The sequence below is a fragment of the Podospora anserina genome, chromosome 1, assembly GCF_000226545.1.
Source record: "Podospora anserina S mat+ genomic DNA chromosome 1, supercontig 6".
Lineage (NCBI taxonomy): Eukaryota > Fungi > Ascomycota > Sordariomycetes > Sordariales > Podosporaceae > Podospora > Podospora anserina.
This window is the reverse complement of record NW_001914851.1, coordinates 1,098,127-1,120,254: the sequence shown is the minus strand read 5'-3', so window position 1 is coordinate 1,120,254 and position 22,128 is coordinate 1,098,127. Positions and strand designations below refer to the sequence as shown.

General features: G+C 50.2%; 6 protein-coding genes across 6 annotated transcripts, besides 1 other annotated feature; 1 reads left to right on the top strand and 5 right to left on the bottom strand.

Moving 5' to 3' along the window:
* Positions 1–208: 208 nt before the first annotated feature.
* On the bottom strand, positions 209–906 carry PODANS_1_24490 (uncharacterized protein; the record flags this gene model as incomplete). The annotated part of the gene is made up of 3 exons (XM_001906740.1): positions 209–297; positions 359–769; positions 831–906. The coding sequence occupies 3 exons, from the start codon at positions 904–906 to the stop codon at positions 209–211; spliced, it is 576 nt and encodes a 191-aa protein (XP_001906775.1).
* A 346-nt stretch (positions 907–1,252) lies between these two features.
* Positions 1,253–1,362, top strand: a tRNA (tRNA-Leu).
* Positions 1,363–7,614: 6,252 nt separating this feature from the next.
* On the top strand, positions 7,615–9,901 carry PODANS_1_24480 (uncharacterized protein; the record flags this gene model as incomplete). Its single annotated transcript, XM_001906739.1, has 4 exons — positions 7,615–7,906; positions 7,968–8,173; positions 8,316–8,442; positions 8,493–9,901. 4 exons carry the CDS (start codon positions 7,615–7,617, stop codon positions 9,899–9,901), a joined length of 2,034 nt encoding a protein of 677 aa, XP_001906774.1.
* Positions 9,902–9,939: 38 nt separating this feature from the next.
* Positions 9,940–10,476, bottom strand: PODANS_1_24470 (uncharacterized protein; the record flags this gene model as incomplete). Its single annotated transcript, XM_001906738.1, has 1 exon — positions 9,940–10,476. A coding segment is annotated over one exon (537 nt), but the record flags the coding sequence as incomplete, so codon positions are not given.
* Positions 10,477–10,912: 436 nt separating this feature from the next.
* On the bottom strand, positions 10,913–12,031 carry PODANS_1_24460 (uncharacterized protein; the record flags this gene model as incomplete). The annotated part of the gene is made up of 1 exon (XM_001906737.1): positions 10,913–12,031. One exon carries the CDS (start codon positions 12,029–12,031, stop codon positions 10,913–10,915), a length of 1,119 nt encoding a protein of 372 aa, XP_001906772.1.
* A 415-nt stretch (positions 12,032–12,446) lies between these two features.
* Positions 12,447–15,525, bottom strand: PODANS_1_24450 (uncharacterized protein; the record flags this gene model as incomplete). Its single annotated transcript, XM_001906736.1, has 2 exons — positions 12,447–13,295; positions 13,351–15,525. Coding segments are annotated over 2 exons (3,024 nt in total), but the record flags the coding sequence as incomplete, so codon positions are not given.
* Positions 15,526–17,036: 1,511 nt separating this feature from the next.
* On the bottom strand, positions 17,037–21,125 carry PODANS_1_24440 (uncharacterized protein; the record flags this gene model as incomplete). The annotated part of the gene is made up of 1 exon (XM_001906735.1): positions 17,037–21,125. The coding sequence occupies one exon, from the start codon at positions 21,123–21,125 to the stop codon at positions 17,037–17,039; it is 4,089 nt and encodes a 1,362-aa protein (XP_001906770.1).
* Between the last annotated feature and the right edge of the window lie 1,003 nt (positions 21,126–22,128).

Sequence of the window (22,128 nt, the reverse complement as noted above, 5' to 3'; positions counted from 1 at the left end):
GCAAAGCTTGGAAGTTGCTCACAAGAAATTGATCCAGATGCAGCCCACAGGTGCTTTCCCTCTCCCTCCTTTCTATTTAACCTTGCCTGGTCCATACTCAGACATCACACAGCCTTGGGTTCTCAATACCACGACTTCCGGCCCAAACGCTTTGCCCAATTACCTCCGACGATGTCGCCAAGGCGATGGGTTGCCCCAAGCCAATCTCTCACTCGGCCTTCTTCGATTCTGCCGCCGCATCCGCCGCCTTGAACCGGGATAGAATGCGTGAACCCATGTCAAACGCCCCGAGGAGAGCTGCGATGTTGTGAGCAAGCATGTCACAACCTTCATGCAAAAAGATCCATAAAACACTTACGGATGAACACAAACGGCGCATAGTACGCTGATCTCAGCGTCCACAGCTGACTCTCGTCCGCCCAGATAGTCTTGTCCCAATAAAATGTATCGTGAATGCAGACCGCTGTGGTGAGTGCATTGTAAAGCGCATACACAAAGAAGAGTAGCTCGTCGGGGCCGCTCGTTCCCTTCTGCCTGATCCCCATCTTGTACATGGCGTAGATCATGACGGGGAGAAGAAAAAAGAACTCGAGGTGTATAAAAAGCCCCATCCAGCTGTCATGACCGGAGGCTGTTTCGGGCGACCATTGTACAATGGGGTCGTTGAACTTGGCGATGTAGTCTTGTTTGGCTTTGTAGGCGAAGTGCAGAGGCGCGTCGGCTGGGACGAGGAGAGAGGATGGGTAGATGACCTCTTGGAGGTCGATTACTGTTGAAAGTCTGTTGAGCACAGTATCAATGACAGAACCGGGGTATCGATCTTGACTTACAGACAGTGATGGGAAACACGATGTAAAACCACACTAGCCAGACGTTATTTCGCCATGTCGTATTCTCGACTGCCATTTTGACGAGGGCTTTCCAAAGACTGAGTTTATAAGATGGCGCGAAGACAGCAAAAGTAGAAATAGAAAGTTGACATTGACATGGTTAATTATCCTCCGAGTCTTATTCTTTTTCGCGCCCAACAGACACGTCCGACTGAACCCCTGCCGTCCTGCAGATTGGAGCAATTGGGGGTTCGTGCGGGGATGTTGATGCGGAGAACACCCCGGCAAGTGCTTCTTGGCGTGCATTGCGCGGTGTAACGCTGCGGCGCAGTGGAAGAAAAATTATCTTCAAGTCAACCTAGCAGCAGGACCATTTCTCGTCTTGGATAGAAAGTTCTCGCAGCCACTTCAAGAAATTAGAAGGTGAGATGGCCGAGCGGTCTAAGGCGCCACGTTAAGGTATTCCTTAATCAATATCTCCTAGCAGATTCCGTGGTCCGAAAGGGCGTGGGTTCGAATCCCACTCTCATCATTCACTTTTTGCTTTTACAAGATTTTTATTCCCAGTATCAACTAACAGCTCCCCTCTCAGACTTCATACTAAGGAGTTCATATGCTAATGAAACGCTGGAGCCTCTCCTTGACTCTTCTCAGCCACCTTTTTGGCCCCGCTTCGGAGTTTGAGGCTGTCTCCTCCGATGAGGGATGATCAGGTTGCTGATGAGTAGGCTCCATGTCCACGCTCTCCATGCTTTCTGTGAACCTGCCAGCAGCCTGTTTCGTTGTTTTGTTGAGGGTTTCCCAGTATTCCAACAGCTTGTCGGATTCGGCATCTGCTACATTTCCGTGGATACCTGTCATACCAAATTGAAACAGTCGGCGAGCCAGAGGATACACTGGGTTGTATGCAAAGCGCACGTACTCCTCCCCAGCGGCCTCTTCAAATACTCTCTTGACCTTCTTGTCTTCCTCGGTGATAGGGTCAAAGGTGAAGTCGATATGCCAGTCCTCACACTCTTCGTCTGCTGCTTCCTCGCGCAACTTGCTGTTCCACAGATACGCGGGGGGCTCACAGATCATAAAGGCAGGCGCAAATAGAGCCGAGTCCCAGTCAAGAATCCCTTCTATCTTGGGTTCATATGTGGATGGGTTGACCGAGATCAATATGTTGCGCAGGAAAAGGTCCCAGTGGCAGAAGGTGTGAGGAATGTCATTGAGGTGGTCTGCTTCCCCCATATCGGTAGCCACTCGTGCCAAACCCTCTATTTGATCGTAGGTATTCTCTGGATCTTTTTCCAAATTTAACACTTTTTTGTAATAGCATAGTCGTGGAAGTAGAGAGCGGGCGGTGTCCTCCGGGGGAGACGAACTATCGAGACGGCGGACTTCGGGCGGGTCGCCAGTAGCTGTTTGTAGAGGCGCGATGAAGACATTTTTTGAACTAGATGAATCTAGCACGAGCTGGCCATGCTTGTTGTTGAGGATCGAAAGCATCTGGTTGACGACCTTCCCAAGCTCGTAGGCCAGCTTGCACCATCCCTCGTGAGTAATCTTCTGCGCTTCGTCCTAATCGATGAGAGCCTTGTGTGCATTCACTCCCCGGACCCTGCTTTTGATAACATATGGCGACTCCAGCACGTTGTCGGGAGTACTATCGTAGGAGATGACATCCGGCGACGGTATTTGGGTATATTCTTTCACGAAGAGAAGAGGAGCTATATCTTTCTCCAAGTCCTCTCTCTCATGGTTCCATAGGATACGGACGACGTTCCAATCTCCCATATGTACTATTGCCTTTGTGGGTGATCCCGATAACACGATTAACGTACATTATAAGCGAGTGCACCATATAAGCGAGTGCACCACTTTTTAAGCGACGCACTATCCTTCCACCCAACATCGACTTTTTCTACACAACCCAATATGCCTTCTACTTTAAAGGAAGCCAGGGTGATCTTAGCCCTCGAAGCTCTTGAAAAAGATAAAAATCTCAGCCTCCGAGCCGCGGGAAAGATCTACAACGTCCACCATACGACTCTCTTACGACGACACGCTAGCCGGCCTGCACGACGCGATACCACGCCCAAATCGAAGAAGCTTACTCAATCCGAAAGAGGATGCTATTGTTCAATACATCATTGAGCTATGTGCGCGAGCTTTTCTACTAAGATTACGTGGTGTAGAAGATATGGCTAACCAACTGCTACGCGTACGCGACGCGCCCCCTATTAGTAAGCTCTGGGCACATAACTTCGTTAAACGCCAGCCACAGCTCCGTACGCGTTTTACGCGTAGATACGACTACCAGAGGGCTAAGTGCGAGGATCTAAAGGTTATTGCTAAGTGGTTTGCGCTTATACGGAACACTAAAGCTAAGTACGGTATTATAAATAACGATATTTATAATTTCGACGAGACTAGGTTTATGATAGGTATTATCTTCGCGGGTATAGTAATTACGACTTCGGACGGCCTTAGCAAGGCAAAACTAGCCTAGCCTAGTAACCGCGAATGGGTAACGGTAATCTAGGGAGTTAATACCCTCGGCTAGGCTATCCCTCCCTTTATTATCTTGGCCGTATAGTATTACCTTGCCAACTAGTATACTAAATATAATTTACCGTTTACCTAGCGTATCGTAATTACCGATAATAAATAGATTACTAATCCGGTAGGCCTAGATTAGATTAAGTACTTCGACTATCATATAGCGTCCCGTATAAAAAGCAAATACCGGTTATTAATCCTCGATAGCCACGAAAGCCACCACTCGACCGAATTCGAGCGTCACTACCAGTAGAAGAATATTATTACGCTCTATATACCTCTACACTCCTCCCACCTCCTCTAGCCACTCGATATTAGTTGCTTTAGGCCGCTAAAATAGGCGTACGGTCGCTAGATCGAAGACTTAATACGTATATATATTAACTATATAAGTAAGTTCGAGTTCCTCTATACCTTCCGCAAAGCCTTCTTCGTCTCTATAATAAAAAAGAATATATAGGGTAGCTTTGCGGGCGCTGGCCTTATACCGTACGATCTAGAGAGGGTGCTTTCTAAGCTGGATATAAAGCTTCGTACGCCAATACCTCCAAACTTACGGCCCGGCACTACACAACCTTGGGTCTCCCAGACACTATACAACCCTCGAGAAACCAATTTACAATCAACGCTTATTAAGACTCGTATTACTAACTATTAAAATAGCTCCCCGACTTCAATGCTGGCTGCAGTAGACCAGCTTGCTAAAGGTATAACGGCTATAATGTACTAGGTGGCTCTCCTTCGTGCAGAGGTCTCTTCGCTCCGTAAGGCCAATGAGGCACTAAGCAAGCGCCGGAGAGCTAAAAAAACACGTGTAAGGCTTGGAGGGTCACTTACTATACAAGAGGCATAGGATCTATTGGATTAGAAGGCCGTGGATAAGGAGGGAGTGTAAGAAACGCAGCCGGATAGTAGTAATGCAGGGGGGGCTCGTACGAAGGTTCAGTGCTGTAGTGTGTGCGGCAAGCCTGGCCATAATGCGCGCACTTGCCAGGAAGCTGCAGATGCCTCAGATTCAGCTGTTTCTGATGTAATTATAGTTAATTCCTTGTGTTGATGTGGTGTAATTGAGGATAGTATTCGTAGGGTGGTGGAAAGTGGTGCACTCGCTTATATGGTGCACTCGCTTATAATGTACGTTATATGAACCGTTGCCGAGTCTTTCAACATCAAGATCTTCCTCGCGGACATTCTTACAAAGAACTGCTCGCGCCAGAGTACGAATGCGATGTTGGTACGTAACAAAAGGTTCCACTTGATAAATGATGGAATCTGGTTCGGACTTGACGGAATCTTCACTGTTCGATCCTTGTCCCGCCCTGGCGCTAGTATTCGAATTGGCATCGGTAGTGACATCTTGCTGGACAGCATCCTGATGTGTAGAGGAGGGAGAGCTAGCGGCTGCCATCTTGTTAGTCGTTTTGATGATCGAGGTATCTGTATCTATGCGTAGTGATGTCTTTGGTGATGGTGTGGGCTTGTCGAAAGCCGGCTGATAAAAGTGTCTCTGGGGCTCTGTGAAACCGTTTCAACAGTTTCTCTTCGTCGTGGCTCTTAGCAGCCGAGAATGTTGTCCACAGAGCCAAGGTTTAAGATTGCTACCTGTTAATCTGAACTACCACGTTTCCTTTGCGCTGGCCTTTCAATCACTGTAAAGAAACCTTGTGTTCAAGATAGATAAGGTATCTTCAAAGATTCAAATGCAGGCCTTTGTTGTTGTGTGGAACCCGTTTCAGATACACTGGGTGGCAAAACAAAGGAAGCTGAGAAAACACTGTGTTGTGGACTGAACAAAGCCTGGGAGGGGCGTAAGCTCCATACTTGATCACAACGCAAATGACAGTGATTTGCTGGTCATCTATTGACACAGCATATCCCAAAGTTGACCCAGACCCTACATATGTACCTTGAGTACCTCTTCTGCTGCCTCGCAGCTACTCATACTCGACACCGCGGCTTATTGGTAGAATAAGGGGGATAATGCCACCCTAGAAAAAGGGTAATGCCCCCATAGAACTTCTCTAGAATAAAGTCCAGGTAAGGGGATTCTGTGTAGAATCATATCTGCTCACATATGCCACCCATGATACAAAGGACGTATTCGTGTTGTTTAACCTACCTTAGATACTCTTGTGTTATCTAAATACATCTTCAATATACTCTGAACATACCTACCTACCTTAGGTACTCGGCCGGGTGATGGCTCCTTATGCACTCGGGAAAGGCTTTGAGCACATGCAGGGCATTAGTATTGCAAAATTAAAGAACTACGGAGTACAGGTAGTTCTATTTTTGTCAACAAAGCGGCATACAATACTCTCGAAAGGGGCTGACCTACCTATGCAAACTGGCAAGGCTTATAAGTCGAGTCTCATCCCTGCGTTCAAGAACGATGATAGTACACAGCACTCACTCGCAATTTCAAGTATCCTGTCACCACAGACATTGAAGTCAAGTAATTACCAACATTATTCCGTGCAACACTTTATCTCTATTAACGTAAGTCGCGACCAAAGCAATCTACTTATTGAGCTACACTGACTACCTAGCCTGTGACAGCTATCATTTATCTATCATTAACATGGTGACATCAGAACATGAACGGTTCACCATTTTCCGAAGCCAAGGACGACTGTCGATCCAAGACCGGTGCTGGCTACTGCGTTGCGCACCAGGAGCCCTGCACGATCCACACCGAGTGGCTCAAGTTGAAAACTGGCGACTGTAGTAAGTGCACAAAGTCAGCTCAGAGAGGTGCAAACCAGGCTAGAATGGATAGGGAGAAGTCCCCAGATCAGTCTGCAGAGTCAAACAAGAAGTCGAAGAAGAAGGATTGTAATCTTGAAAGGAGCTAAAGTCAAAGAGAAGGTAATAAATGCCCAAAACAGCCCAAAGAGTACAGCAGGGGACAAGAAGGCCTAAGGAGTAATGCCTTACGAAGCGATAATAGTTGTATCTCGCTGCCGGTTTTATTCAGCTCAATGGTGAGGATAGAAAGAAGTAACTTACTTCTAGGTAGGTCAAAGTTGAAACGGACAAAATATATATGTAGAGTTGGATGTAGGCATGCAGATTGACGACAATGCCTCAATACGTCTGGCTGTAATTTGCCCACTGCCAATTATGAGAAGAGTTCTTGGTCCAAAAATGTCTATGTTGAGGCTGGCAATTCTGACTACAAGGTGAAAACGCTCGTTGCCTGCTCGCCATCAGACTTTTTGTGGAACCGTCCTGTACACCCCTTTCAGTCATCCTCTGAGACCTGTTTCTGTGTCCGGATCTTCTACGTGGTTACATTACTTGTCTCACGGCTTCGATCTATCTCCACAGTCTGGATGTTTTCCGCGATTCCGCTGACCACCTTTGAAAGCTTCTTGATGTTCTTCCAAAAGCCCGGTAACTTCTACATCGCCAAGATCCCAAGAAGTATATGTGCCCTTCGTTCAATACAGGTAGGTACCGTATCTGAACAATTGTCGAGCCAATCTGTAGGTCGGATCATATGCAAAACGCATGTACCGCTTACCCGCAGCATCATCAAAGATCCTTTTGACGATTTTGTCGTTCTCCGTGGTAGCAAGGTCCAAAGGTTTGATCAACATGGCGATCTTCGCCGTCGTCATTCTACCTACTTCTCATATAGTTATAATTCCAAAGGTGGGTATACCAGCGGTTCGCACATCATGAAGGCGGGAGCAAAAATGCCAGAATCCCAGTCTAGGATTGCTTCCAAGTTGGTGACAGCCTGAGCTGAATTTGCCGTAGATGTAAGGTATATATCTTCAAGCAGACAGATGGGCAGATACAGCAATCTAAGAACACGATCTTGCTTACTCTTGGCTTGTGCAATCTCTCTCTTCGGATTGGCACTGTGGTCCCAACCCTTCGGACTCGGGATCGGATAAGCCGGGCTACATATGGAGAGGGGTTGCTGCACGACCCCTGCAAAATCACATCACCAAGTAATCAATAGTTTAGGGCTAAATACTATTCGGAATAAAGATCCCGGAAATGCAATCTTGGTTGGTATCCCAGAAGGAAACAAATGCAGTTTCATAACGATGCTGTTGGCTCTGCCTCCCTGTATATTGGATGCACTAGTTACGGTGTCAGCGGTTCGTAGTGACATCGTCCCTCGCCAGAGCTGCTATTTTGCGTTAGCGCTTTGCGACAGGTCCTTGATACCATCCATGCCTTCAATATACTCCCGTATGGGACATATGCGTACCATCGCCTCATGCCGAGAAGCTCTCAGGACTTAAAGGAGGCCTCTACGTGCCCAGAAGTCAGAGTGGTTCATGTGTTTCGACGCGCCTTTAATTTCTCTCCAACAATGAGGTCGCAGTTGCTCTCTCTTACTGTTTGGTTGCTCGCTCACAAAGTCGTTGGGGCTGCTCTAGGGAAAGCTCCGGAATTTGCGACCGTCGTTACGCCCAGAACTGTTCTGGCGAATAGCTATGATTTCATCATTGCTGGCGGGGGGATATCTGGGCTAACTGTTGCTGATAGACTGTCAGAGGACCCATCAGGTAGGTTTGTCAGTTCATCAGAAGCGACTAGCAGCGGAGATTTGCTAACGCACAACAACAGTCAAGGTCTTGGTTATCGAGGCCGGCATTTTCGATCAGGATGAAGACAACATCTTGATTCCAGGACAGTTTTTCACCCCGTTCCCATTCCAGTACATGTATCTTCCGTTGCCCAGCGTTCCACAGACGGCTTTGAACAACAGGTCATTCAATGTGCCGGCTGGGAAGGTGGTTGGTGGTGGCTCGGTCCTCAATGCTATGGTGTATGTGAGACCTGGAACAGAGGAGCTTGATGCATGGGAGCTTCTGGGCGCAAAAGGATGGAAATGGAACGATTTGCTTCCCTATTACAAGAAGGTCAGGTTTATCGACAGCGGGCGGTTGGATGTCTTGTTAATATTGATGACAGAGCGAAAATTTCACCGCTCCAGATCCTGCATATGCAGCTGCTGCGAACTTTTCATTTGATCCCTCTGTTCATGGGACAACCGGGCCAGTGCAGGCTTCATTTCCGAGCTTCCACTTTGAAGGAAGTGGTTAGTGACCATTATTTCCTTGTTTTTGTTTCCTTGGCTGACAATGATAGGCATTTGGTTTGAGGCCGCAATCTCATCAGGCCTTCGTGCTGGCGGTGATCCACATGCTGGTGATGGCTCAGGCGTAGTTTATGTCCCCTCCGTTACCTCTGGGACCACGAGAACTAGAAGCCATGCTCGACTGAACCATTTCACACGTGTCCAGCCGAGACCAAACTACCACATCCTAGCCGGGCATACCGTTGCCAAAGTGCTGTTCGATAACACCAAGAAGGTGACTGGGGTTGAATATCTACCAACTGGAGGCGGGGAGCGTCTTACAGCTCAAGCCACAAAGGAGGTTCTCCTTGCGGGAGGCGCCGTGCATACACCTCAGATCCTGCAGCTTTCTGGGATTGGTCCCAAGAAGGTTTTGAACAAGTTCAATATCCCAATCGTGGTCGAGCTTCCCGGCGTAGGAGCCAACTTTCATGACCAACCTAGCATCATCATTCCATACAATGGCACGTGTGTACCTCTCAGTTTACCTTGTTACTTGAGTGCTAACTTGAACCTGGCAGTCACCAACAACATCTCGCCAAACGTGGGAACCCTAAACTCGGATCCAGTCTACGACGCTGAGCAGCGAGCTCTTTACGATGCAACTCGCCAAGGTCCTTACCAGCTTACTCGTGGTCTCAGCACCAACCTTGCGCTCCCTCCCCTCTGCAACGCAACTTCTGATTGCAAATCCATCGTCTCTGCGGCTCGCAGAACCAACCCCTTTCGATACCTTCCTGATGATACCCACGCCACCGTCAAAGCAGGCTACGCTCTTCAACGCGAAATCATTCTTCGACAACTGGAGGGCCCCAAGACTCCCGTGTCGATGATTCATTGGGATACCGCCAACTCCGTCAGGATGTACTTCTTCAAGCCTCTGAGCAGGGGGACTGTTCAGATCAACTCTACCAATGCACTCGAGTGGCCACTGATTGACTTTCGCACAAACGTCGATCCCATTGACGAGGATTTGATTGTGGCCTCGTTCCTCAAAAACAGACACATCATGTCTCAGCCCAGCATGGCTGCGTTGAATCCCCTTGAGGCCGCACCGTTTAGCAATGACATCACCGATAAGAATATCCTCAAGCAAATACTGAGAGGGGTCACTGAGCCGTCGAGTGCCCATCAGTGTTGCACGGCAGCCATGATGCCGAGACTACTGGGCGGCGTGGTGAACTCCAAAATGAAGGTGTATGGCGTCAGGGGCTTGAGAGTGATTGATACGAGCTACTGGCCTATTGTCTTGACTGCTGCACCTACAGCCACGACTTATGCTTCCGGCGAGAAGGTACGCAATGCTTTCCCTCTCGGGCAAAAGTGTTTCAGGACTGACCGAAGACACAGATTGCGGACGCTATCAAGGCGGAATATGGGCTACAGAGTCTCTAATGACCGCTGGGAAAGAGAAGCATGATTAGCATGTTGGTATTGCTGCCTTTCATGCGGTTATTTCTACAGTTCATTCTCACCATTCATGTGCGCCATGACGCCTCCGGCAAACCCTAAAAATGCTAGCATAAAGCCCCCAATAGCAAAGCCTCCTTGCACATCCCCTTGATTAACAAGTGTGGCCCAAACCACCGCTGTGAAAAGGCTGAGTCCAAACCCAATGCAGCCATAGAGAAGCATAGCCGGCCAGTTCATGCCCTCCTGAAGGTACAGGCCCCAGCCTAACCCAACCCCGTTTATTGGACAAGGCTTTAGTGGGTTTTCAACCTTTTTGGGCACTCGTCTGAAAAGAATCGGCAAAGGCTCGGCGTGCGACGGATGAGGAAACAGATGCATGAGGTGATTTGCTCCAATTGGTGGTATGTGTTCTGCCGACTGGGGATTGTAAACATACGAGTCTGTATCTTGGGGAAGAGATGGAGAGTGGCAAATGTCCACAAGCTCTTGAGTCGAATACAGCTCTAATTTGACAAAGTCTATGGCTTGTACTCTTCTGAGCTGGCCCCATAACCATCTTTTACCCGAACGTGCTTTGAGATACTGACGCCGGAGGAGTTAGAATAATTCCTGATCGGAGTTGATCTGGCAAACCTCGGGTTCAGCGAGTCTTGTTGCAAATCGGAGAAAAGGAACACAAAGAAGAAGGAAGAGGTGTGTAGTATAGGGTGCCTGCTGTGACGACTGCGCGCAGGGATTGCCAAGTTCGAGGCTCATGTTGCCACGCGAAGACTTGTGCTCTGGTAAAAGAGGGTACTGAAATTTGCGAAAGATCTGTGTTGTCCCAGTCCACATCTGAAACAGTACCCTGGCAAATGAATTTGGGTGGCTTCTCGGGGTATTTTGAGCATCTAGGTTATCATACTCCAGTTCAGGCTGTTTGGTGTTTTGGTATCGTAATTCGGCTTCAAGCTGTTTGACTGCCCCAGGCACAATTTCAGTAAAATCATCGTAAAGGTTCCTCCCACATTTCTGAAGGTCACAAATCAGTAAATACCAAGGGTGTGTACAATTGCCAGCTCAAACTCACACAGGTCCATGTTATTCTCGTCTTCCCGTCTTCCAGAGGCTTTTGCCTTAATTTTGACACCATGTTGCTTGTCTTGGTAGTCATAAACTCCCAGAAGCTTTGTTGGACGACCTTCGGACACTGTCGTTTGACAAATGCTTTAACATTGGACTCCAAGTGCAGAACTGGGTCCGTTTCGAACAAAAATACCTCGGCAACAGCAGTGACCAAGTCGAAGGGTTCATCTTCGGGCCCGCTATCACCTTGGTCATAATCTCGCCTTGCACCGATATTCTCACCGATTTCTTGATCTTCAATGATTTCATTATTTACAGCAGCACTGTCGTCTGTCCATGTCTTGCAATGAGCCTCGGTAATTCTCCGAGCGATATCCCTCCGAGATCTTCTGACGAATCTAGCGGCATCCAGCTTCACTCGCTTCTCCGGTCGATCTTTTGTGTTCAAGGCCAGATTCAAAAGGTCGATAGCATACAGCTCGAGAAACAGGGCTATGTTGTGGTTGCTTTTCAAACGAGAGCCCGACAGTTGCACCGTGTGTGACCACAGGAATTGAAGGTCTTGAAAATGAAGGAGGCGGTGAAAGATGGTCTCAATTGCGTCCGGGTCGACGGAGCTCACGGTAGATGGCACGGAGATGATGCTATCCGGATCCGAAACTCTTGATTCGGCATCTGAATCTTCCCAGTCATAGTGGACTGGTGTTTCAATCCAGGCAAAGTCGTCAGATATCCCGGGACGCTTTGCCACTGAGTCAGGGTTCAAGGACGTAGCCACAATGCGGATGGGGCTCGCGATGGAGGGCTGGATGCTCTGGTCCAAACCAGTCTCATCCGATTCCTCCACTTGCTTCGAGTACCCAAGCTTAACGCTTTTTTGTGCAGGTGTAGCAGAGCCGTATTTGCCGTAGTCTTCGAAGTGACTGGTGTGGTCTGCACATGTGTGACCAACCAGGATCGTACGTTGTTGAACAATATGTCCTGCTCTGCCATGCGCACCGCATTTGTCAACCTGGTGTCGATAATAGTAGCAGCCGCAACTACTGTATCTTTCGAGAAGCTGATAGCACATTGCGAGATGCTTTTATTGTGGAGTGTCGAGTCGCGATGTTGTGTGCCCGCCCATGGAGCCTGCTTTGCAGGTGTTTCTGTGTGAAGTCGCACCATGGCCATGCTTGGACCCCGCAATCTTGTGGGAGGGGCACGGGGGACCTCTGTTGCCGCCGCAACACGCTCGGGAATATAGCTGATTCACACCGAATCCAATATCACTGCTTAACACGAAGAACCAAGTTTGCACATCTGGTCACATTCAAAGGTACTAAATTGAGCTTTCGAAAGATAGAGTAGATATAACTAAGCAGAGAGTTGGATCTATGAACGCCTGATTACCAATCTTATCCCTTTAATAAACAACATGGCGTTCCGCAGTCCGGCAGGATAGACATTTGCCAATTAAACATCTGGTAACTGACAGCAAGCTGGAACTAGTCAAAAACGTCGACCGCATACCTGACATTTCTCACCCCCTCAAACCACTTTGCAATCTCCCCCTCCTTTGCCTCGTCACCAAGAACAACCCTCCCCAAGGCACTTCTCACACCATCTCCGACTGCCCGACTGCCACAAACGTACACTCTTGCACCATTGTCCCACAGCTGCTTCACTTCGTCTTTGTAGTTCAGAACACTGTCACCGACGTATTCCCGGTCATTTTGTCTGCTATAAGCCCTTGTCACTTTCACAATGCCATCAGCCTCCCACTTCCCAAGCTCGTCACAATAAAGGTCATCCCAGTCGGGGTGCCGGCAGCCAAAGAAGAGCAACGCTTTGCCGAGTTTATTACCCTGAGATGCTAAGGCCGCCCGCTCTTGAATGAAACCACGGAAGGGGGCTATGCCCGCTCCGGCGGCAATCATCACCACCGGGGTCTCGACGTTGGAGGGTAGGTGGAACGACGAGTGTGATTGCCGGACAGAGACAAGAAGTCTATCCCCCTGCCTTAGGGCAGACAGATACGACGTAGCGACACCTGCGAACAAATTGGCGGGGTTGGCCAATGACTGGCCGGAGAGGAGGGTGTAAGTGAGAGTAGCCTTGGAAGGCGATGCCAAAGGGGACGAGGAAATCGAGTACTGCCTCACTCTCATCGGGGGGAGGAGTGAGAGGAATGTGCCGAAGGGAAGAGAGATGGAAGGATATCTGTCGAGAATGTCCAGTAATGATAGCCGAGAGGTGATGATGGTCGAAGTGTAGAGCTCGGGGTTCGTGGAAAGAGCAGACAGTGCTGCTTTGTCGGCTGCAGCTGAAGTGAAGTTGGAAAGTGTTTGTACGCCCTGGAAAAATGTCAGTCAATTAGAAGCAAAGGGTGAAGAATAGAAACGGGCGTACCCTCTTGGTGACAGGTTGCAACAGCTCAACGTAAGAGCCAAGCACCTCGTGGACTGGCACTGGTACTCCAGTTGGAAGCGTCGTCTTCTTACCCTCAGCCCCACCGGCAACCGTGATATGGCTATCCCAAGCCAACCCAAACTTTCTCATCACCCGGTTGATACTCTCTTTGGGATTCACCGGCAACACAGCCAGATAATCCCCAGCGCGGTATGTCATGCCTTCCGGAAGCTGGACTTCGAGATGCTTTTTTGGAACCCCATTTCCCTTGGTCAGAGTCTTTTCCTCCACCACTACAGCCTCCTCGACGTCTTGCCTCAAAGTCGAAGCACGAGGGGTTGAGAACTGAACCTCAAGAGCCTGTTGCCTGCCACCACCCACAGCAGAACCGTATTTTGACTTGATGGCAGGCCAGAACACGTCATCTTCCCATTCCTCAAAGTCGGTGAACATCTCACCTTGGGAAACATCTGTCAGACCAAGATCGCAAATAGGGGTAGCTCCCTTTTGTTCAAGAGTGTTGTAGACCAGACGAGGGACTTTGTGGAAGGTGTTGGCCCAGTCGCGATGGCCACAGCCAAAGACGGCATAAGAGGTTCCTTTGAGGGAGGATGTGCCAGGCAAGTCTTTGATCCAGGTGACAAAGTCGATGGCATTATCAGGCGGTTCTCCTTCGTAAGATGCAGTGATGAAAGCAACAGGGGTGGCGTCATCTTTGGGGAGCCGGTTTGCTGCTGCATCAAGCGCATCAATGATTGTTGCATTGTATCCGTGGGAAGGGGCGTCCATGGCCAGCCTCTGGGCAAGCGCCTCACATGTGCCAGTGTTGGATCCGTAAAAAATGTTGAGCTGCTTGAGCTGTGTCCCCTTCTCTGTCGCTTGGGCGTGCGGGTGTTTGGAAAGTGTGCTCTTCTCCAAAAGGCTGCCGTTCAGTTGTCTCTCCAGCTCGGTAGGCGTCAACCCGTGCCTCAGCTTGGCTTTCATCTCGAATCCCTCAGGTTTGGTGGTCAGAGTCTCTTTAATCTTGAGCTCGTAGGACGGATCCGACATCTCAAAGTCAAAGTTTTGCACCAGCATTGCCATTATGACCATGGCTTCTTGCCAGGCGAACGCGCGCCCTATGCATCCTCGCTGACCATTTCCAAAAGGCTTCCAAAACCCGGGATGTTCTTTGCTGAGCCGATCAAAATTCTCATCGAGCATCCTCTCAGGAATGAATTCGTCAGCTGTTTCGCCATAGACCGCTTTGTCTCGATGCGATCTCGCCAGATAGAGAAGAACGACCTGACCCTTGGCGATTGCCCATTTGCCCCCGATAACTGTGTCTTCGAGAGCCTGAACGCCGTACGAAGGAATGGTCGGACATAGTCTGAGCGTCTCTCGAAGAATGGCAGTAATGTATGGCAACTTTTTCATGTGCTCGGCCGTAACCGGTCCTCGACCGATCACCTCGTCGACCTCCTGGCGGGCCTTCTTCAGCGTCTCTGAGTTCTTGAGCAGCATCACAAACGCAAAGCTCAACATGCCACTTGTGGTCTCGTGGCCTGCGATCAAAAAGGTGATGAGGTTGTCGATGATAGCCCCATCATCCAACTTCTCGCCTGTCTTCCTGTCCACGCCATCCAGCATTGCCGACAACAAGTCTTTTTTTCCGTTTGGATTCGCTCTCCGGGCATCGAGAACTGACTGAGCAATGTCCCTCAGGGTCTTGATGTCAGCAAAGTACTTGTTGCTTGACCAGAAAAATAAACTGGACAAGAAGTTGCCCTTGAGGGATCGGTTTCCAGACTCGGTCAAGAAATTGGCCATTGCGGTAATGAAAGGATGCAGCTCGTCGTGATAGTAAGAGTTGAATCGGAAATTCATCGAACACAGGGCAATGGTGTCGAGGGCAAGTCGGGTGAAGTCTTCACTGACCGCAATGGATTGCTCGGGGCCGTGGCGAGCCCACTTCATGACAAGCTGGGCAGCCAATTCGTGCATCTCGGGAAACATCTCTTGGATGGGCACCGGCCCGAAAGCAGGGGTTAGGACGCGGTGGGCGATACCCCATACTGGTTCTTCTGTCGGGGTGGTGAACATCCCGGCGGGAACGCCATTGCGGAGTTGCTCGAAGTCAGCAATGATAGGCTTCTTGAAGCGTGTTTCATCGGAGACCTCATGGACGAGGGCTGCTGTTGTCTACATTTCCATGGTCAGGGCGCTTTGCTTATAAACTAGACGTGCATCAAGGACCTTACAACAATGGCGGTTGTTCCCCAAGGTAGCACGAGGCGGTAGATTTCGCCATATTGATCAGTAAACTTATCAAGGGACTTTAGGGTGCTGCTGGTATCAATCTGCAGCACATTCCCCACAATGGGGTATGCGCGGGGACCCTATTGATGCATTGGGTATCAGTAACAACCAACCTGAACGTTTTCTCAAAGGAGTGACCCAGAAACCAAGACCAAAAGGTGAAAAAGAAATATATCGTACCGGTAAAGGAAGGCCCCCGAGAGCCATGATTTCTTTCTTACGGGGAAGACAACAACGGAATCAAGCTGTAGTTAAAAAGTGAAGATTTAGGCACAGGGTCCAAGCTATAAGTAGGCTTCACCGCCGGCTATGAAATCAGTCGTATGGGCATGATCAACGGTCGCATCAGCGCAGGCTTACACAGTCAGTTGGTCAACAGTCGGAAGGATGAAGCCTTTGCATGTGTTGTGCGACTTGACATTGGTGTCAATTGCTGCCGCTGACTGGCCGTGTCGGCAGACAAAGACGCGCAGGTCAACGGGGCACGCGGGATCCGTGGCCATGTCGGTTACGGGACAAAAAGGGGAAAAGGCCGAATCTTGGCAATGTAAATACCGTGGAAACCACGGCATGATCCGAAAAGCGGAGAAAAGCAATGCACCGTTGGGCAGTGCTGTAGTGCCAAGTGTTTAGTAATTGTTTTCTGGTGCGTCAGTTCCTTGCGCGGGAGACGGCGAGCTCGACCGAAATAGGCGAGTTAACCAATCAGGTGTTAAGAAAGCTGGTCAGTTACCTACGCGGAGGCGGTGTATCTAGTTTGCCGAAGGAGCAAGTTGAAAGTTCCAATCGCCGACAGAGATACGGATAATGGATACCTAATCAGTCTGTCCTTTATAAGCATGCAGAGCGGAAGGAAGCTGGATTCAAGACAGGGAGGAGATTGGGACATTGGGTACCTACTTGTTACTGGTGTGCAAATCTCATGTGGGCACAAACACCGCATACTAGCGCTCTGCTGACAACTACTGACTTTCGAGCCCCTGAACCCCTGAGTTCTCCAATCCTAAACCCTAACCCGGTACCAACTATGACAATGCGCATTTGTCTACTTGCAAAGCTGTGTAGAAGCCTTGTTCGCAGGTACCAAGGCTTTGACGGGACGGGATTTAGACATCATACAGTTCTGGTATTGAGAGCCTCATTAGTAAGATAATCCGAGCAACATCTAACAGCCGTGACATCTATCCCCCGTCATCTTTTCTAGAAGTTAGCGCCATGGCACCTTGATATCCAAATAGACAATAACGAGAAACACCAAACGCCGATTCGTATATGTGCTATCCCATACCCCCATTTCATATCCCTGGTATCATTCCCAATGCGCAACTGCCACGCTCTAGAAAGCGTTCTATTCAGCCACGATACCTTTATAAGCCGTGTCCCTATCGTTATGCGTGCTCCGGCTGTGCCTGTGATCCTGCCAAATCCTGCCCCAACAACACTTCGATTTTCTTCATTAGATCCTTGATGCGGAAAGGTTTAGACACAACATCGTCCATTCCGCTCTTTCTCGCAGTGGCCACTTGCTCGTCTCGCACGTTGGCGGTAACTGCAATGACAGGAACGTGCTTCCCTTTGGTCACCTTTCCTTCCTGTTGCCACTTGCGAATTTCCCTGACGCAAGTTAGGCCATCCATGTTGGGCATTTCCAAGTCCATGAGTATGACGGATAGATCCTGGCCCGGGTTCTCTTCAGAGGTCCGACAAAAGTGCGTCTTCTCAAGAAAGGCCAGCGCTTCCAAGCCATCATTCGCAACGCCGACCGTATTGCATCCATACTGTTTGAGTTGCCTTACAAGAACCCTTTGATTGATGAGGTTGTCCTCAACGACCAAAATATCAAGCTGCTTCGGGTCGAATGTTGATGAGACATCGGATGCAATTCTTGAAAATGGCTGCGGTCGTGCCGGTGCTGCCTCGAGTGCCATAGAACCAACTAGGCTCGCGCCCGAACTGAATTCGGCGGAAGAAACTCCAGAATATCCTTTGCCCTCCTGCTTGACAGCTTCACTGCTGAGCAAAGAGGTATTTCGTTCGCCTACTGGATGCAAGTGTCTTTCCATTGGCCCAACCGCTGCGAGGAAGGCATCCTCCTCTTCGCGTGATACAGGAGAGGGGGCGGCTCTCCTCACCTTGACAAAGAAACCAAAGACACTCCCCACCCCTGCTTCCGACGCCACTCCAATCTGCCCTCCATGAAGCTCAGCCAGTCGTTTGGAAATGAACAATCCTAGTCCACTTCCGCCGTACTGCGCATGAGTCCGTGGGGAGGCTTGCTTAAATCGCTGAAACAATATCTGCTTCTCTTCGTGCGTTAAGCCACAGCCACTGTCCTGCACATGGAAATACAGATATAGCTCGCTGGATGGAACTGGTGCTGTCGCATCGGGCATCTCGTCCTCCGGTCCCAGAGCCGATGTTTTCGAGTCAACGTATCCACCAGCTGCCTTGAACGATACAGGAACATACTGAAACCCGGGGATCAGGCGGGCATCTGGAGGATTCAAAGATGCATCCAATGCAACTGTGATCAGCCTCTTGTCTTTGGCAGGCGCAGTGAACTTGATGGCGTTGGTGAGAAGGTTAATGAGAACCTGGAGGACGCGGCTCGGGTCCATGGCTACCCAGTCCACACTGAGTCCGGTAAGAGAGGTCTCCCGGATGTCGAAAGAAACCTCAATCTTCTTCGCCTGTAACTCGGGCTCAAACATTTTGACAGCCCGTCGCAGCAGAAGCTTCGGTTGACAGGGGACAGGCGTCAAAAGCAACAAATTTGAATCCAGTTTCGAGATGGTAAGGATGTCATCCACGATGGATTTTTGGTGCTGCACGCACAATGCGATGGTTTGAGCGGCATCTATACAGGACTGGATGGTTTGTGGCGTGACTGAACTAGCGTTCCCAATTCCTCGATATGTCGCTTCTGTGCCCTGATATTGATTGTCTCCGGCCCCCAAGGCCGATAAAATATCGTCGGCACACTGCAGAATGGCTGTGAGGGGGTTCCGCATCTCGTGCGAGGTGATGTCAATGAATTCATTCTGCTGTCTCCTTGTCTCTTCGGCCTCTTGGAGCCGACGATTCTGCAGACCTTGGGCCCATTTGAGATGTGAGATATCTGTGATGGAACCCATTACGGATCTCACCGTGCTATCATGAGATAACTCAGCATGGGCACTGAACAAAACCCAGGAATCCATTGGTTCATTCGTTTCCAACGCTGGGTTAATCCGCGGCTTCCTTAGCTTCAACTCTCCCGACCAAGGCAAGTGATCCTTGACCAGACGCTCCCAGCCTTCTCTCATCGTATTTGCGCTTTCTTCAACCATGATATCCAGCCACGACATCTCGTACTGGCTGTTGTTATCTCTGGTGTGGCCCGTCATCTCGAAAAACCGATCGTTGGCCTCGCGTAAAACACCCTCGGGGCTGATGAGAAACATTCCGAGGGGAGAAAGCTCAGTCATGCGTCTGTACCTGCTGGCTTGCAAATTCAACTGTTGTGTCAACTGCTCTTTCTCCAATGCAGCTGCTTCCGCTGCATCCCTGCTACGCCGAGTCTCATCCTCGAACAGGATCACGGATGCCAAAGACGTGGCCAGCTGTCGGTTAAGCATGCTGGTAAAAGCCTTGTATTCGTCATTGTACGGCCGGCGAGGGTTTACGCCCAACACCAAGAAGGCAAGCACCGCATCCCCATTAGTCGGCCGGACAGGAAAAATGACAGCTTCACGGCAGGGATCCCCAAAACCGCGCCAGTTGATACCCTCGAGGAGGACTTCCGGCAATGTCCCATCTCGTGTATGAAGCAGGGTTGGTTCTCGGGTGCGCATGGCTTCGCGGAAGGATGGCACAAACCCTTCGCGGCTCCGCTTGAGATCAAGATGCGTCGGGGCTGCCATGTGCCCATCGGGGACTCCAATGGATCCTTCGAGATGGCATGTCTTGAGCGAAATGGTGCTGCCTGAAGACATGGAAGAGTGGTCGTTGTCTTCGCCTTCTCCATCGCCCACCGAGTAGAGCAACGCAAAAGGGACATCGCGTTCATTGTCTTGCAGACCTTCCAAGACAAACTTCCAGAATTGCTTAACAGCCTTGGCTTGGGCTGTTCGTTCGCCAATTTTGTTGATGGTATGCATCCTCCGGCGGTTGATGACCTGTTTCGTTGTCTCGAAAGGTGCGTTGTAAAAGCCGAGAATTCGGTCGGTGCCCCCATACATCGGAGTAAAAGACCAAGAGAAGAAGGTCTCTTCAAGTAGGCCATGCCTGTCAATAGGCAAGTAATCATCCTCCTTGCGCACACTTATTCCTGTTCGGGCACATTCAGCGAAAATGGGGCGAAGGTAGTCCCAGAGCTCAGAAAAAGGACCGCTGAACCCGGTGCCCATCAGAGAAGGGTGCTTGTTGCCAGCCACCTCGGTGGCGTAGGCTTCATTGTACAGCATTGTCAGCTCGCTGCCCCAGAACAGAGCGGCCGGGTGAGGGTTGTTCATGCAGAGGTTGGCCGTCTGTTTGAATTCTGGCGACCATTTCTCCATTGGGCCCAACGGCGTGATGGCCCAGTTGACGGTCCGGGCATATTGAAGATGAGCTGAGAGTACCCCTCTCGGCTCAGGACAGGTCCAGTCGGCAACTGACTTCTCTGGTGCAGCCAAGGTGATGGATGCGGATGATTTTGTGGTGTCGTCAGAACTTCCCGCCGGGGTCTGTCGTGTTGAAAAGAACGACTTTGGAGGAGGCCGTCCCGACTTTTGCTTGGAGTACCTAACGGCTATTGTCGTTCCTGATACGGGGAGACTCGTGTCTGTTGGGCGTTCTGACGGTGGCGCTTTTTGTGATGCGGCCTTGAGGCTGTGTTCTGCGACAAAGCCGCCTGTCGCAACTTCAGCTGGTGCTCCAGAGGACAGGTCACCAACGGGACTGGCAACTTCAGCAGCGCGCCACAAGCGGTTCCCACTGATGAGGCGCCATCGCTTCCTAACGGTAGAGCCGGTCCAGAGGAGGTCGCCGTAGAGAAACGAAAGTGGAAAGACGTCCTTGGAGTCGTCATGAGTCGTCACGCCGGTGGCCCATCGCTTGAACTCATCGAAGGAGGCGTCCTGAGGCTCTTGCTCTGGCGGTAAGCCCTGAGCGTCGAGACCGATGAGGCCATCGTAAAGTTGTTCGTACAGTCGCAGGGCAGCGTTGCAGAATACGGGGAGCAGGACTTTGGCTCTGGTGGTGGGGCTGCCGGTGGTATCGATGGGAGTGATCGGCAGGGGGTCGTCGGGGTCGAGATCCAAAACAAAAGTCGGACGGGAATCAGCGTCCAAGACTTCTTTGATGCTCTCGAGCAAGTCCAGATCCTCGGTAGCTGTGGTGGATGCGTCGTCTGTTCCACAGGTGGGAGGTAACCGTGGCGTCTGGTGACTCGGCTCACTGAACTCTGCTGTCCCACCCGCTCCTACTGCCGCTGACAGGGTCGTTCCGGCTCCCATTTGACTCGGGCAGCCCAGGCCTCAGTGTGCACGAGAGCTTTGTTCCTCGCAGCGAGGTCTCGTGTGCGAGATCAGTTCGCAGTTTTCGGCAGATTCCGTACGTTGAGCGGAGGAAGTTGGGTTGCGTCAAAAGACGCGACCCAGCGGTCTCGCCGAGGTTTGGCGATGAAATGCCAAGCTTGCCCGCCTGCCTTGTTTCAGTTGTTTCCACGATCTCCGATCTGCTTAGTCAGGTTTCCCGGGAGCGGGACGCCGATCCGATACCACGTCTTCCGATACCCACGATGTGTTCGTCCGGACGGGATGGAGCGGGTCTTTCTGCAGCCAACGCAACCAAAATGGTCTACCTTAATACTAAGCTGGTGTGCCTAGCACCCCACATTGCTGTCCTCAAAAGCTCAAACCGGAGAGAATGTTACGGATAGGCTTTTGGTTCTCAGATGGTCCAAGCTTCTGTCTCGCAGTGGCACATCCCATTGCCATACCACTTTTAGCAACGTTCGACACTGCGAAGACTTCTGCCTGCCTTAAACAGACATCGTGACATCTAAACCGCACTCGCAACCCACTTCACCCTCCTTGCCAAGCCACCCTATCATCATCAAATCATAGCACTAACTATGAATAACCTCCACAAGGCAAATCGTAATGCCAATCTCGCAAATTTCACATGTTATACTGTACAACTTTGAACACCTCATTATCCCAAGTTACCTACCTAGGTTGGTGGGTTTTGTGGTCGTACGACATGCGGGATACAAAGAGAAAGTGACACCTCTCCTACTAGCAGGCAAAAGCTTCGACCGTTTTACATTCTCCAAAGCTACCTTAAATGGACATAACACAGAGATCCTCACCTAGTCATTGGGCACGCATGGGAGAGACACAGATGCCCTTTTAGAGCACTTGGTTCATTTCGGTACCACCACACAGGCGCAAGTTTGTTCGCCATCTCGGTCGTCAGCTGAAACGCTGGTTACAAATCACAAAAGCCATTCTTGCA